This window comes from Alnus glutinosa, chromosome 10 (genome assembly GCF_958979055.1).
Source record: "Alnus glutinosa chromosome 10, dhAlnGlut1.1, whole genome shotgun sequence".
Classification (NCBI taxonomy): domain Eukaryota; kingdom Viridiplantae; phylum Streptophyta; class Magnoliopsida; order Fagales; family Betulaceae; genus Alnus; species Alnus glutinosa.
Genome location: NC_084895.1, coordinates 26,129,862 through 26,146,864, shown reverse-complemented (window position 1 = coordinate 26,146,864; position 17,003 = coordinate 26,129,862). Strand labels below are relative to the sequence as shown.

Here is a 17,003-nt window from a genome sequence, read left to right as displayed (position 1 = left end):
ACGAACAAACCAAACTCTAAAAGCAATTTTTTGAAAATAATTTCACCTGAAAACATTTTTCGAAGTAGAAAATTTTACACCGGAACAAACATGCCTTAAAACAAAATTGGATAATATATTTAACTACCCAAAAGCTAGCTTAAGTAGGAATCTTAATTTATAATCGGGTAAAAGAGTGATGTTAATGTTAATGGGATAATAAATTTAATTTACTGTATCATTCTTTCCGAGTAAAATTGAACTGTTACGAGATCGATCATTAATGTCCCTCTCCCTCTCACGGCACAAGCATTTAGCCAACTCTTATCCATTTTTTTTTTTTTTCAAATATCTTAGGGTATGTTTGGGTAGTGTTTTATTTTTTATTAATTTTTAAAAATATGTTTTTATAGGTTTAATTTTTTAAATTCAAATTCTATTCAAATTTTATCTAATTTTTTTTCAATTTTGAATCAAGTACGTTGTTTAAACCCTCCAAACATAATTTTAAAAAATAAATTTTCTTAGCATTTTCATGAATATAATAAAAAATAGTAAAATATAATACCAAAAAAAAAAAGCCGTGTCTTCGAATTGTCTTCGACTTTAAACTTGGATTATTATGTTGAAAGGAATAATTAATTATCTGTGGCACCTAGCTAGGGCATATTCTTATTCGTCCACACGTAATGTGAATGAGGTGCCTAGAGTCCTCTCCTACAAGCAAAGAAAATGGCAATTTCGTAGACGATATTGTCTTTGACTTTTTTGGGTAATCATGATTCATGTTGTAGGGAAGTTTAATTAACCATGCATACAGGATAAAGCACACAAATATTATATACATATTAGTTAGAATAGCAAAAAAGAATTTGAATTGAGTCTTAATGAGCATTAAATTATCAATTATTCTAGACGATAAGTTGAGAGGAAAAAAAAATAATTATTTAATTAATACTTTAACATATGAGCTATTTTAATTGAATAATAAGATAAACTATAGAGTTAAGATTCGAACTTAACTCTGATGGTTTCCGATGGTTTCGATGGTTCTCTGATGGAGAGAGGTCTTATAGTGAGGGCGCATGGTCTACACGCACCGTCACTAGCGATTCCTATGCTCTTCTCAGCCGGCCAGTGTTGTTTTTGTTTTTATTCTGTTCTGTTTTTCTAAGTTTTTGTTATGTTGCCAACCTTTGCAGCCTGCCACGTTAGATTTTAGATCTAAACTAGATTGTATTGGTTTTTTTTTTTTTTTTTATCAAAATCTACGCTCTCTTATCTTTTCTAATGGAACTCATGTGTAAAGAGAGGCTTTTACTATTGTCCATCTGCCTAAGTAGCTGCTCCTAAGTTACAATCTTTAACTTTGTTTTTAGGGCGTCTTTATACCCCTAATTACTGACACCGACCCTTTGGGTCTCATATTATAATAAATGGTTTCTTTTTAATATATATATATATATATATATATATATATATATATATATATATATATATATATATATATATATATATATATATATATATATATATATTCGAACTCAAGACTCAATTCTAATATCATATTAAATTACTAATTATTTCACATCTAGAGTTCTCCCTCGTGCAGGGAAAATGGCAATTTCGTGGAGGATAATCTTTTGACCTTTTGGGTAATGATGGGTTTCTTCTTCAGGGAAGTTTAATTAACCACGGAGGATAGAGCAAATTAATATTAAATTATAGTGAAGAAGGAAAAAGAATTTGAATTATGAGTCTTACCAAGAGTTAAATCACAATTTGGGATTTGATACTATTGGTTAAATCATCAATTATCTTAAAATTTAAACTAATAAATTAATATTTTACCTAACAAATTCCAACTTACGAATGATTCAATAGAAAGTACAAAAATGTTTATTTCCATTAATTTATTGAAAGACCTCATCTTTAAGTTGGAAATGTAATTTTTTTTTTTTTTTTTTTTTTTGCAAAAAGATTGAGAAACTCTTATTGGTATATCCAACCACTGAACGGCCCGGCCCGGCCCATAAGGCTTATATATTCTGGAGCCCTTCGAGCCCGGCCAGAACAGAACCACCAACACCAACAATCAAAGGGTTCAAGGTCTTGGTTGGGCCATTCGGATAAGCCCAGCCAATAAACTTTTTTAAGGGATAACTGGTGGGTTGGGCCCAACTTGTACTGAATAAAAGTATTGGGCTGGCTTGGGCTTCAAATTCCCCTAATAGTTTTTGGTTTAGTTGTTAATCGTGATGCACAAATTTAAGGAAAATATTGAAATATGTTTGGGATACTCCGATTTTTATTTCAGGCTCTATATAAACTAACGTGATACTTATCATATTAATCACATCGGTCTTGGATTAATAATATAGTTAGGTTAGCCTCATAGACCCACAGTCTGGATCTCAATGGTTAGAGACCCACGACTAGGCAAAAATCGATGCCCGAACAAAGAAGAAGAGACGAGATAGTTAGTATAGTCTGTGCGAGTGTGGAGACAACAGTAGAAGTGGGCCCAGATGGCGAAGTAGAAGCCTAAGTGCCATGAATTGCCATGTCAGTTTATAAAAAGCTTGTATTAAAAATTATAATATTCTTAACAACATTTATTATCCTTACTTCAACATTCATTTCACATAGGAAAATAGGCCTTGTGGCATGTAGAAGTGGAAGTGAGTATGCAAATCCAAGCCTCTAAATACATGACAATTTGTAGATAAAAATCAGTCTTTTTTATGACCAAATCAACAAATAAATGGGGTGCACTATGTGACGGTAACCAGGGGTGGGATTGCTCCTGAGTTTTGGGACAGAAGTCCTCCCAAAAATTTAAAAAAATCTCTAAATCTTTTAACAAATTCTCCTTCTTATTTTTTTTTGTTCTTTTTTTTTTTTTTTATAAATTTGACCCCTCCAAAATTAATTTTTTACCCTTAAAGATCTTCATTTTTTAGTTTCATTTCCTCTCATCTCAAATTCTGGTTCTACCCATAGATGTACTCGAAAAGTAATAAATAATAAAAAAATTCACCCCCTCTCAATATCACCATAATTATATAAAAAAGCTTCAGAATTTTAGGATCCTAAAGGTATCTCATATTTTCTTTCCTTTTTTAAAAAAAAAAAATAAAAAATAAATAATATCCAAGCAAACATTAATAACAAAACCATCTTGAATTTTGGGTCAATAGCTAAAACTGTCTTATTTTCGACAATTTTAAGCCCCGTGACATAGTGCCCCCACATTAGATTAAACATAAGACCAATGTTTTTGTCCACTTTACAAATCCGTATCTTCTTGTCAAATGCTCATATCTTATACATCAACAAATTTAGTGCCGATAAAAAAAGAATCAATCTAATTTTTTTTTTTTAGAAAAAAAAAATAGTTAGACCTATAATTGGACGACAACTCTTTTACAATATGCTGACACATGTCAGTTGAAGGGTGCTAAAATTTATTTGTAGTGGCAGACGTGGCTCCAATCTTATCCCTACACATGTTAACAAGTTGTAAAAATACTGTGAACCAATTGTAAGTTTAACATTACTCCTCTTTTTTATATAGATGAGGAAACAAAATGAAGAAAAATAAAAACAGAAATACAATTAGAAGGGCCATTCTCACTATCAGGAGAAAGGTCTAATATTTAAGGAAAATAGTAATGCTATCAGAAATTCATTTACAAGTTAACACGTATAAACAAGTTTTAAAAGAAATGTTGTGGACTTTTGTAAGGCAATGGGTTTCTTTGATATTATTCTAGAAGAAGATGCTTTACAGGTTATCCATAGGTTAATTCTCGGAGCCACAATTGGAGCAAAATGGGTCGGATCAAAATAGGTGACATCATTGATGGCATCAAAGCTAGTTTGAGCACACTTCGATCGTGGAGTATTGAACATATATGTAAAGAGAGATGCAAATTCTACTGCACATTGTCTTGTCCGAAAGGCAAGTTCTTGTGTCATAGATAAAGTTTGGATTAATGAAATTTCAAACTGTATTTATGGTATTGTAACCAACGAGCAAATATCTCATGAGTGATTGATTTTATCAATAAAGATTGCAACTTTGTTAAAAAGAAAAAAGTTGTAAAAGAAATTCAATTCTAGCATTTTTTTTCCAAGGAAAAAGGAAAGTGGAAATACTTCCAAATTTTTTTTTTTGGAGATAGTGGCCTATTTTCCAAAGTTAGAAGGAAAGTTACAAATCCCATGCAATTATAATCTAACACGTATTTGTGGGTCCCAAATGATTTTGTTCTTAACCAATCATCCAAATGCAATATGTAAGTTGAGCTGAATTTAAGAGGAGTTACATATCCAGTCTTGGTACCATGAAAATCCAAGCTACAAATGGTCTCCCCTTGAAAACACCCCCACATGAACATTGTTGGGGTCGATTGCACTGAAAGACAAGAAGCTTACCTTTCATTGCAAAAGGCCAATAGGCTTGTTTAAGGAACAACCTTATCTAAACATTCACCAAAAACAACAAATTCTTCTCTTTAGACTTTAAGCTTTCTCTTCCATTGATGACGTCCACACCTTGGAAACACCTCCCTCTAAAGAGAGAGAGAGAGAGAGAGAGAGAGAGAGAGAGAGAGAATGCCTTCATTTATGTGTCATTTTTGTTGTATATTCTCCATAGTTTTGGTAAATTTCATCTTACAAGCAAAAAATAAAAGGAAAAGAATACGAAGAAAATCAGGTGTCTCAAAATATGCTCAACTTGCTTTGAAATGGGAGAGTTTATAACATGTTAAACCATCACTTATTCTAAAAGTTTTATAGAAAATAATACATTTAAAAATTTAATTAATATTTTAACACTCATGTGGTCCCAAACTCACATTTAATAAGAGAGATATAACACGTTAGATATTTAATTGAAATGAGAGATGAATTATTGTGATTTGTGACCCACGATAGTGTCGTGGGTCTGACTTTTCTTAAAAATAGGAATAAATACAAAAAATCTCCGTGAATTACCTGTCATTATTTTTTTTTTAAAAAAAAAGAGAGAAGAAAGAAAGTTTCATTAACTGACATGTGTTACACTTGGATACATCAAACTAACATTTCATGACAAAAATGCTCATATGTTAGTGTCGACGGTTAGAATTAATGGAAAAGCCAAATTTAATTAAAATATTCTAAAGGTACCCTAACTTTAACAATTTAAAAAAAAAAATTTACCCTTTCTAATTATTAATCATTAAAAAAAAAAACAAAAATATATTAATAACAAGGCTCATAAAAAAAAAAATAATAATAAAAAAAAAATGTTGGGTGGCCATCTATCCCTTTTTTAGCCACCCAAATGGAAAGAGCGGTGGCTTACCAGTACGTGGTATTGTAAGAAGAAAAACTGAAAATGGTCACGTCCATCCAACATATAGTTGAGTGTCATACTTGGGTACGTGGGACTTTCTTTTTTTTTTTTTTTTTTTTTTTTTTTTTTTAAAGATAGTACACTTCCAATGACTTATGTATATTTTAATCTAGAATAGCTAATTAAAATTCATTTTATCTAGTTTAGCTAATGAGTTCTAAAATGCATCATATATTCGATTATCTATTATTAACTCTATATTTTTTTTTTTATTAATTTTCATTAATTTTTTCATTATAGTATTTTTTTTTACGTGGGTCCCACTTGATGACTCTATTACTTTACACATTTTCCCTTAGATCTCTACTATAAAGGAAGAACGTGGAGTCAGGAAGGGAAAAGGAAAAAAAAAAAAAAGCAAAAAAGGTAGAGATAAAGAATAAAAAAAAAAATAGATAAGTGAATAGTATAACTCTACTTGTAGAGATGTACAATTCGTAGAATTAAGAAAAATTTATTCTAGAGTTGAAATACATAAGTCGATGGAGTCTCTTTTTAGCACTTTTGTTATCTATTCTATCTTAAAGTTGCAAATAGATAATCTAATACGAACGCTCTAAGCACTCACATTCGATCGTGTATATTTCAATCTAAAATAGCTAATCAAAATTCATTTTATCTAGTTTAGCTAAAATTTTAAAATGCACACTTCATCCGATTATTTATTCTTAACTCTATATTTTTATTTTACTCTTATTTTATTCTTTTTATCTATTTTTTACTTTCTATCATTTTACTTTTTTCACTTTTTTGTATGTAGAAACAATAAAATAATAGATAGATTGGTAAATAGTGCAACTCTACACGAGAGTTGTACTATTCACAAATCTATCAAAACTCTACTTTAAATTTAGGATATATAATCCAATGGAAGGTAATTTTAGAAGTTTTGTTATGTATTCTAGCTAAAAGTGACTTTTAGATAACCCACTAGGATTGCTCTAAGGGGTGCTTTTTTTGGTATTTATCCGTGCTTAAAAAAATTACCCTCTAAGACAGTCGAAGTGGAACGAACCAAGACTCCACAGTCTACACTTTTAGGCCAGTTTTTGGCTTTTTCCCACAACTCCTTTGTCTCTTTGTCCTAACGCAAGAAGAAAGTACCAGTGGTTGGTCTATGCCTTTGAAAAGAATCCAAATACTTGTTTTGGACGCACTCGTAAGCTTCTTTGCAATGTCCACTATCACCCACTAAGCAACAAGCCAGGATATTGTCTTGTTCTGTTAAGGCATGTTTGGAGTGGCGTTGTAGTAGAAGATGATACCGAGTTTGGCCAGCCCTTATTCCCATCCACTTCACTTGCTGTCAAAAATCAACTTAGAGAGAGAAACAAACAAGTTTTACAGAGAGAAAATCTGGGAAGAAAGAGACGGAGAGTGTGGGGGAGCTTTGTTACCTCTGTATTTCAGAAATTCCATATTCCTCTGATTCTCCCAAGGAAAAAACAAATGAATGGCGACAAAACAACCTCTCGTATTGTCACCTATGCAGCCATGGGAAAGTCCTATAAACACAAGAGCTTCAATTCCAACACCTGCTCTGCCCAAAACCGTATAGCAAAAACCCTGCATAAATCTGAACCCACTTTGATGCATTCGGAGATTTTGTCAGCAAGCTTTGAAATTTCCTTCGGGGTTTTTCTGGGTTTTTAATCAATTTGAAAACCCAGTTGGTAACTTGAAGCTGGTGGTGCACTTGATCAGTTCTCAAGGAGGAACTAATTGAACATTCTCTGGTAATTTCCACGGTATCTTTTTCATAGTTTTGATCCTCTATATGAATTCTGGAAAATAATACACACCCACTGTAGCATGCCTTTGTTTTCTGTGTAATAAGCGATTTTTTCTTGAATTCTAAAACATTGTTTTCATTTAGGCTTTATTTGGTTGCTGAGAAAATGTGGAAGCAGTTTGGAAATAAAGTTTGAATTTTTAATTTTTTTTGTCATTCTGGTACCCGGAAATCACAAATCTTTATCTTTCAGTAAATTCTTGTCTGCTTAGTCTTGGTCAGCTTTATTTCTTATTTATTTCTAACTTTAGGAATAGTTTTGGCTTACTTATGTTGAGCTTTTTATATAATTTAGAATATATATATACATGGAGCATAAAATTTGGGACACAAATTAGCTTTCTTTTCTAGCACAGTCGTTTACTGCTTTATATGAGTTCGGAAACTTGCAACAGAAAATAGGTATATTAAATTGATTTTTTCTTTTATGTTGCTCTGCTTCTTAAATATTTTTGGAGTTTATGATTATTTGTCACGGTATATTGTCTGATAAGGTGGAGACATTGGAAGGAAAAGATCCATTTTCTTGAAATTATATCTGATTTTATAAGTATCTTGAAATTTTTCCAGCTTTTATGCTGAAGTAGTTTGTAAAGAGATCTAGTTGTTTGTTATAAAAGTTAGGGTTAAATACGTTTTTGCTCCCTGTAGTTCATTTTGTATCGTAGATGGTGCCTCGTTTATGAAAACTACCAAGCAAATCAAAACTGTAAATTTTCATAAAAAAAGAAAAAGAAAAAAGAATTAAAATTACAGTTTTGATATGCTTGGTTGTTTTCATAAAACTTTGTTTATATAGAGAAGAGAAATCTTAGAAACTTGTTTATATTGGTGTTCTTGAACTGGAAAGAGAACATATAATACAGTTTTCAAAAATGTGTTTTCACATTGTTTCTTGTGTCTTGGAGAGCTAATACAGTTTCACAAAAATAGAACCGAATAGGGCCTCGGGTTTTTTTTTCCCCAACACAATATTTTTCACCTTAGGTGGCTTAAGAGTATCATTATTTGAAAAGCTAAACAAGGAAAAGGGAAAGAGTCTATAATAAATTCTGTTCTTTCTTCTTTCCCTCAGTTTTCTGAGTCATCAAATGGTCTAGTGTTATTGTTGTGGCCTTAATTAACTCCCAGTTACATCTGCTCTCATTCTAGATGTTTCCTTATATCTTTCACATTTCCATTTGATCTGCACAGAGTTTGCTCTCAGTTGTCAATGGCTGGATCAGTTCGAGACGATGGATCTCCTTCAACTTCATCACTCCACTTTCCCTGGATGCCACTATCTCCTGAGTTAGGATTACCATACACCTGGCTTAGGGGTATGGAATCTGAGCAGCGGGGTTTGTATTTGTTAAAGCTTCTTGAAGCCTGTGCTAACCATGTAGCTGTTGGTAGTATGGACAACACTAACTTCAGTCTTGAGCAAATTTCCCATCTTGCTTCTACTGATGGTGATACAACGCAGCGAATTGCTGCATACTTCACCCAGGCATTTGCTGATAGGATGCTTAAACGGTGGCGTGGTCTGCATAAAGCCCTCAATTCAACAAAAATATCGTCACTCAAAGAGGAAATTAGTGTTCGAAGACTCTTCTATGAGCTCTGTCCCTTCTTAAGGCTTGCGCATGAGATCACAAACCAGGCAATTATAGAAGCAATGGAGGGGGAGAAGATGGTTCATATTATCGATCTCTATTCATCTGAGCCTGAGCAGTGGATTAATCTTCTTCATACATTGAGTCATCGGCCAGAAGGCCCACCCCATTTGAGAATCACAGGTATTCATGAGCACAAAGAGGTATTGGACCAAATGGCTCTTCTGTTGAAGGAAGAAGCTGACAAATTGGACATCCCCTTTCGATTCAATCCTGTTGTGAGCAAAGTAGAGGATCTCGATCTTGAAACTTTGCGTGTTAATACTGGAGAAGCTCTTGCAGTCAGCTCTGTGCTTCAGCTACATTCTCTCTTGGCTACTGACGAGGAAGTGCTCAGAAGTAGCTCACCTTCGGTGTCAAAGAACATGCAGAAAGTTTTCCATATGGACCCACGGACTTTTCGAGAGTTCCTTGAGAAGGATCCGGTCATGATGTATATGGCCAATACTGATCCCACATCCACATTATCTCCATTATCTCTAAGTGCTTCCCCAAAAATGGGGAGCTTTTTAACTGCTCTCTGGGGCCTCTCACCGAAACTGATGGTGATAACTGAGCAGGAAGCAAACCATGGTTCTACATTAATAGAGAGAGTTAGAGGAGCATTGAATTTCTATGCTGCCCTGTTTGATTCTTTGGAGTCTGTTGCACCAAGAGCATCAATTGAGCGACAAAAGGTTGAAAAGATGCTTTTTGGAGAGGAAATTAAGAACATCATAGCATGTGAGGGAGCAGAGAGAAAGGAGAGGCATGAGACGCTTGAGAAATGGATTTTAAGGCTTGAGTTGGCCGGTTTTGGTAGAGTGCCTTTGAGCTATCACGGTAGGTTGCAGGCCTGTAGGCTGTTGCAGGGTTTTGGTTATAATGGCTATAATATCAAAGAAGAGAATGGATGTTTGGTTATCTGCTGGCAAGAATGCCCCCTCTTTTCAGTCTCCGCCTGGAGGCTTAGAAGGTAATGACTGCGAGTAGTTTCGATGTTGTGACTGGTTGCTTTTTATCGTTCTTTCTGTTTGTTAGTATAAACATCTTTAAGTTTATTTTTTTGTCTTCTGCGACTGCATACTGTTCTACAGAAAGGATTCAAGAACCTCATTCTCTATTCTGAAACTCCTGTTATTTATTTATTTGTTCTAGTTTCCTTTCTATTTGTGTATCTGGCTGAAACCATGTTCTGAAGAAATTTATGATTATGAATGCTCTCTCTGTATAGTCAATTGGATGGTGTTGAGTTTGGCAGTCATGGCCATCCATGGAAATCGTACTTCTAGAGCTTAAATTTGCATGTTCTCGTAATTTATTCAGAGCCTAACAAGCCACTAAAGTATAAGAATAGAAGTAACGGTATCATTTTTTACTTTAGCTGTTCTATAACTAGAAATTACAGTAATTGCTAATGCTACAAACACTCCTGAAGGATAGAAATGATTTGGAACATTGAAACAACAGGGAAAATCAACTAAACACTGCAAGAAACTTGGAACTTCCCAAAGTGCAAGACAGTGAGAGTTTCCTCCATAACTAGAAAAATTACAGTACTTTCTAATGGTGAAAACACTCTAAAGGTATGCTTGACTTGCAACATTGAAACAAGGGTAAATCAACTAAATACTGCGAGAAACTTGGGACTTTCAGAAGTGTAAGACAGAGACATTGTATTCAACTACAGCATCTCCAGATTTTTTATTGAACCTCACTGTCTTTGCCAAAGCATAGCCACGAGCTAATCGGAAAACTCCGCTGCCTCCGACAATCGGCATTTCCCTGACTGCATGAAAAACAGGATTACGCCCGAGAATGCTAAGGGCACTTCCATTATATATACCTTCTAAGAAAGCAAAATTGATCACCATAAGCAACCCAAGGTCATGTTGAGAAGCAACAGCATACATTCCCTGAGCTCTTCCCACTGGCTTTGAAGTTGGCTCCAGCCCTTCAGTCAACAGGTCATCTATCATATACGTAGCGCCAAAGCCACCGACTGACAAGTTTTGTGGTGTGACAATTCTAATGGCAGTCGGGTTTGTGCCGTCTAGGACGTCATGGAAATAGAAGTGCAAGCGGGTGGTTTTCTCCATACGTTTCGCATACATGGTTATAAGGGATTGCTCTGAAAAAACTCCAAAAACAGTTGTGGAGGAAGTTGAGAAGAGGATGAGACAAAAGTAGAAGAGACTGAGAAAAGAAGCCATTTTGAATCCGCTGTGTTTGATAGTGCTATGAGGTATGAGAGGTTATTTATAGGGTGGTGAAAAGTGGGGGCTTCATGTTTCCCTGTGAGATAACAAAACTGAACTGGAAATTCATAGCATTTATAAGCTGCTTAAAGATCGATCATAGATGCCTCTTCAATCATTTCAATACAGAAAAAGATTAACGCGTCTCCATGCCTGGTATTTCACACAGTATATGATGGTACCCATAAAGAACAAGAGTGGAGGAGTAACTATGAAGATTCTGCATATATATGGTCGTTGCTATTGAATAATTTTATTTTATAAGGTCTGGTGCCCTATGACCTTTTTGTTGCGTCAGAGAACCAGAATGATTCAGGATGAGCATGCTTGCTTCACAATTAAACAAAGCTTCATAGCTTTACTTTTGGTAGGCCATCTTAGCTCGATCTCTCACTTTTCCTTGTAAAATAAGTTTCTTTTGTTTCGACTTCCTTGTATTTAAGTTGCTACATTTCCATAGTTGAAGGTTATAGTGTCCACCCTCACACACCATAAATCTTTCGTGGGTGATAGGTTCTTATGGAAGGTAGACATTCATGTGGAAAGGCACAACTCTTTCAAGGTTTGTATCTCTTTAACAAAGAGTTGCATCTTTTGGGAAAGGGTAGAGTTTCATCGGCCTTTTTGCTCTCAATAGAATTCTTGCATGTGATAAAACTTCATATTAAAATATAAACTAAATGATTAAACTACATTTTCCTATCGATTTAAGTTTTTGGAATAAATAGTTATTTAACATAGTATCATAGTAAAAGTTTTGAGTTCAAATCATGTTTCGGTCATTTACCTCTTAATTTAATTAAATATTTAACATATTGAGTCTTTTTTTTTTTTACCAACCATATGATGCTACTTATCCACTTAAATATCCAAAAACGTTGTTGGTCAGCCTAATTCAAAGATTAACTTAAAGGGCCCTAAAGGGTATGAAGTGTATTTTCGCACCACGACCAGAGCCTAACAGTCTGTTTAGCCCAACCCAAAGCTGACTGAATGGTCCAATGTACTCAAAGCACAATCCATGCCAAAGCTTTAAACCAACTTTCACCCCTTGAAGTGCAAGGGTAGAGAGTAAAGGCATAGGAATAAAATGTTCATCTCCAAGAGCCAAAAATAAACAAAGGCCTTAGAGTCCATGTCACTAGTTGCACCTTGATGCTTGATACTTAGCACGAAGCATCAAAGCTCGTAGCATTTAGATCATGATAGAGATCCAACGGTTTGATTTACTTGATTGCTAGTAATATCAACTGTAAATTTAAATTAAGTTTGATTTAACAGTTGAAATTAAATAATTGTTTTTATTTTTTTCTGTTAATTTCGAGATTTCAAGTCAGTTGACGACCAAACATTATAAATTACCAACCTTACTTATAACTTCACCATGCCAAGCACAATTTTTGTAGAATTCATCCCTCAAAAGTGCCAAGCATATACTTAGGATTATATATAATTGGCTACCTTTTATCCACTCTTTTCCTTCTTGAAATTTAATTAACCCAAAAAAAAACCCTAAACTGCAGAAAGGTATTTTTTTAACAAACGTTTTTTTTTTTTTTTTTTTTTATTTTTATATTTGGTGGAGGGGGGCTATATATCCAAAACATAAATAAATCAAAAGGGCATAATCAAATAACAATGTAATATAAACCAAAGAAAACAAAAACAAAGAAATGTTGCCATGACAGATATGGCTGTGTCGCTAAGCTAGCATCAACTACCTCGACATTCGAGACATAAACATTGTACTCAACAATGGCATCTCCTGCGTTATCCATCGAATTTGTATGCGCCAACGCATAGCCGCGAACATTTCTGAAAAGCCCGCTACCTCCAACAATCGGCATTTCTCTCACGTCATTAGTCACCGGATTTCTTCCGATCATGCTGATGCTACTCCCTTTATACTTATCTTCCGTGAAAACAAAATTCACGACCATAAGCAAAGCGACATCGTTCTGATCAGCCTTGGAATACAAGCCCTGAGCTCTTCCAACGAGCTTTGACGTGGGGTCTGGCCCTTCGGTGAGCGCGTTATCAATCATCATCGTGTTCCCGAAATCGAGAATGGTGCTTTTCGGTGGCCCCGCAATTCTCACAGCAGTTGGGTGGTCGCCACCGAGGATGTCGTGGAAGAAGAAGTGGAGGTGGCTCTGTTCACGCTTTACTGCTCTGGGTTCTGAGTATTTCTCGATGAAAGCTCCATCGATGGTGTTGATCAGGGAGGCTGCAGAGAAGAACAGGAAAGTGACAAAGGAAGCCATTAATTCTGCAGGAATTGTCTCTAAGAGGGTGCTTTCTGCTCTATTTGTGCTATAGCCTGGTTGATGCATCTTCAAGAAACCATCGCTTTTGTTGGGCCTACGTACTTTTGTTTGTCTTTATCTTAATGCTTTTTAATCGTGTTTTTGAAGGAAAGATGATGAGTATGTTTAGGTGAAACTATGATAGCAATGTGTATGAGAGATCGAGCAGAAAGGTCAACGCTGATATTTTACTTGTTCTAGGTGAAAACCTTTAATTAATTAGGGAGTCTTCCAAATGAAACCATTATATGCGTGTTAGCAAATCACTTTTGGAGATTGTAATGAAAGGGAGAATTCTTCCTTTTCGACCTACTCAAATGGGCAAAGATATATGCACATACAAGAGAATAGAGATCCCATAAATTATGTGATTACAAATATGAGTAAGAGTAATATTATTTAGTAGATTTAGGTACAACTGTCATATAGCTAAATGACGTGATAGTAAAAATCATCCCTTGAATCCGCACTCATATTTAAAAAAATAAATAAATAACTAAGTGCTAATTTAATGGCCGATTTTGACTACAATGATGTCCTCGTTACATGACATTCGTACAAGAGCTTACTAAATAAAATTAATCTACAAGTACTAAATAATGTTATTTAGTAGACTTGCGTTGTAAAAATATTTGTGTGCATGCACGTGTATGTGTGTGTGAATAATTAAATCCCTGATAAAAAAAAATAATTAAAAAAAAAAAGTGTTCACTTCCTAACGTGCATGGCAGTGAAAATCATCATTTGATACTATATGTACTTTTATTTGTTGTTTCATCCAATAATAATTTTTACTGTCACATCAAGGAGTGAGAACTTGAGAGCAAACACTTGAAAGTATGTGTAGCAGTACTCCTCCATGTGTGAGAGTAATTAAATCCCATATCAGGTAATAGTCACAAAAATAAGTAATTTTTATTTTTTGAGTGAACACAAAAAATAAATGATTGATCTAGCATAACATAGGCAAATATATAAGTTTAAGCTTTCAATTTAAAGCAGTGTAGTAATTAAAATCCCGTATCAGGTAATTAATAGTAGTCACAAAAATAAACGATTGATATAGCTTATACATAAATTTCCACTAAATTGGGTTGGAGAAAATTCCTTCGACCCGGTCTAATAAATTCACATGAGTCCCTCTCACATGTGAGATGTATATATTTTTTTAATTATTTAAATTCTTAATAGAGTTTCCATTGTTAACTTCTTTATTCTTCTTCTAACGTTCCATATGAAAAACGCACAAAAAATCCACAAGTCTCTCAGTTTTAACTATTCATCTCCCTTCTTTATTTCATACATATGTTCTGAAAATTTGCTGCTAGAGCGTGATGGCCAGTGACCAATTTGGTTGCATTGATCTAACATATCACACTATGGCTTCTCGGTTTAAAAAACATACAGAAATTTATGCATCCTCTTTGAGAGCACCATCAACCACTAGATGAACTTAAGCCCATGTTAGGTTGATGTTAGCTGATAAGGTAGCAAAACTTGTCTTACTCTCACACATGATCTAATTTAATGGGTCAGAGTTGAGGTTAACCTATGTATGTAGTCTTATTCACACAACACAAACCCAACACTTGACATTCAATGTTTGCAATTTTCGACACGACATGTGAACTTAATACAAAATTAACGAGTTGTGGTTGAGGAGTTTGGCCTATGCGTTTAATTAAATAGGTCAAGTTAGTTTTACATATATAGTATTATACTTAATAAGTAAGGCTCATCACATAAAATATTTAATTGAAATAAAACGTGAATGATGGAGATAAGATTTGAAATCAAGATATTTACTCTGAAATATATTAAATCACCAATTATCCAAAAAAAAACATAAATATTCGTGGAAAAAAAAAAAGCATAATCAAATAACAATGTCATATATATAAACTATACACAATTAGCAGTGGATGATCAATTACTCAGACCAAAGAAAAAGAAAAAAAATAAAGAAACGTTGCCATGACAAATATTCCTATGCTGTCGCTAACCCAGCATCAACCTGGAAATTGGAGACATAAACATCGTATTCAACAATGGCATCTCCCGTGTTTGGATCCATCCAATTTGTATGCGCCAATGCATAGCCGCGAGAATTTCTGAAAAGCCCGCTACCTCCAACAATCGGCATTTCTCTAACGTCATTAAGCACCGGATTTCTTCCAAGCATGCTGATGCTACTCCCATTATACTTATCTTCCACGAAAGCAAAATTCATAACCATAAGCAAAGCAAGATCATCCTGAGCAGCCATGGAATAGAAGCCTTGAGCTCTTCCAACGAGCTTTGATGTGGGCTCGGGCCCTTCTGTTAGCGCATCATCAATCATCATCGTGTTCCCGAAATTGACAAATGTGCTTTCCGTTGGCCCTGCAATTCTCACAGCACTTGGGTGGTTGCCGCTAATGGTGTCATGGAAGAAGAAGTGGAGGTGGGTCGTCTTTTCTTCTCGCTTTATTGCCATGGCTTCTGAGAATTCCTCAACGAAAGCTCCACTGATGGTGTTCAGGGAGGCTGAGAAGATCAGGAAGGAGTAAAGGGTGATGAAAGTGACAAAACAAGCCATTCTGGAGGAATCTGTAAGAGATCAATGATAGGTATTTCCATATCATTTTATAGATTATATTGGATAACTGACAGTTGATGCAGCTTCAAGAAACCATCGATTTTGTTGGCCTGCTTTTAAAAGCAAAGACAAACAAATTTGTTTGTCTTTGCTTTTATGCTTTCTAACGGTATTTTTGAAGGGAAGATAAGTATCAAAAGTATGTTTATCTCTTCAACACTTCAAACATAACACATTTTCAGTAGAGCCACACAAATAAATTATACTCAACCATGGTATCCCCTGTTTTATTATCAGACCAAATTGCATGTGCCAATGGATAGCCAGTACTAGCAAACCTGAAAAGCCCACCACCTCCAACAATTGGCATTTCTTTCACAAACACAGGGTTCCTCCCAACAACGCTGATGCCACTCGATCCCATTATGCTTACCCTCCACAAAAGCAAAAGTCATTACATTGAGATTTGTGTATAAACTTAAAATTCGAGAATAAATAAAAGCGGAATAATAACGGAAGCAAGGGAGAAAAATTATGGGTAATTCGGTGTTAGACACTTACGTTCACCATTTTGAATATCTCTTAGGACTACATTGTGTCTCATTAATTTGATTGTTTACAATACATAAGTCCATATGTATAGTTAAATAAGTCGACCTATACAAATAAACTTAAATCGAATTCTACAAAGAAATACAAATTAATCTAAACTAGAAAATATAAATCATTAATACTATATTCAGAATATATTTTAACAGTAAGCAATGCAAATCACTCTTTCGCAGCCATGGCATAAATCCCTTGAGCTCTTCCAAGAAGCTTTGACGTAGGCTTTGGCCCTCGGGCTAATGGGTCATCGATATATTATCATGCTATTGGTGAAGTTCATGAAGGTGCTGTTTGGCAGTCCAGCAATTCTCACAGCAGTAGGGGTTTTGCCACATGGGGTGTCATGCAAGTAAAGTGGAGGTGGCTGCTCTTTTTCACATGCTTCATCACAATGCCTTTGGTGATGAATTCTGTGGAGGAAACTCCATCAATGAAAAGTG

At 34.7% G+C, this 17,003-nt stretch overlaps 4 protein-coding genes and 1 pseudogene across 4 annotated transcripts; 1 reads left to right on the top strand and 4 right to left on the bottom strand.

Moving 5' to 3' along the window:
- Positions 1-6,456: 6,456 nt before the first annotated feature.
- Positions 6,457-10,039, top strand: LOC133880095 (scarecrow-like protein 3). The gene is made up of 2 exons (XM_062318977.1): positions 6,457-7,122; positions 8,373-10,039. The coding sequence occupies exon 2, from the start codon at positions 8,392-8,394 to the stop codon at positions 9,790-9,792; it is 1,401 nt and encodes a 466-aa protein (XP_062174961.1). The 5' UTR covers positions 6,457-7,122; positions 8,373-8,391; the 3' UTR covers positions 9,793-10,039.
- Positions 10,040-10,227: 188 nt separating this feature from the next.
- On the bottom strand, positions 10,228-11,194 carry LOC133880096 (dirigent protein 22-like). The gene has a single exon (XM_062318978.1). It carries the CDS (start codon positions 11,023-11,025, stop codon positions 10,465-10,467), a length of 561 nt encoding a protein of 186 aa, XP_062174962.1. The 5' UTR covers positions 11,026-11,194; the 3' UTR covers positions 10,228-10,464.
- A 1,501-nt stretch (positions 11,195-12,695) lies between these two features.
- Positions 12,696-13,418, bottom strand: LOC133880142 (dirigent protein 21-like). Its single transcript, XM_062319029.1, has one exon. The coding sequence runs from the start codon at positions 13,401-13,403 to the stop codon at positions 12,699-12,701; it is 705 nt and encodes a 234-aa protein (XP_062175013.1). The 5' UTR covers positions 13,404-13,418; the 3' UTR covers positions 12,696-12,698.
- Positions 13,419-15,249: 1,831 nt separating this feature from the next.
- Positions 15,250-16,020, bottom strand: LOC133880282 (dirigent protein 22-like). Its single transcript, XM_062319202.1, has one exon. It carries the CDS (start codon positions 15,952-15,954, stop codon positions 15,364-15,366), a length of 591 nt encoding a protein of 196 aa, XP_062175186.1. The 5' UTR covers positions 15,955-16,020; the 3' UTR covers positions 15,250-15,363.
- A 172-nt stretch (positions 16,021-16,192) lies between these two features.
- On the bottom strand, positions 16,193-16,825 carry LOC133879267 (dirigent protein 19-like; annotated as a pseudogene).
- Between the last annotated feature and the right edge of the window lie 178 nt (positions 16,826-17,003).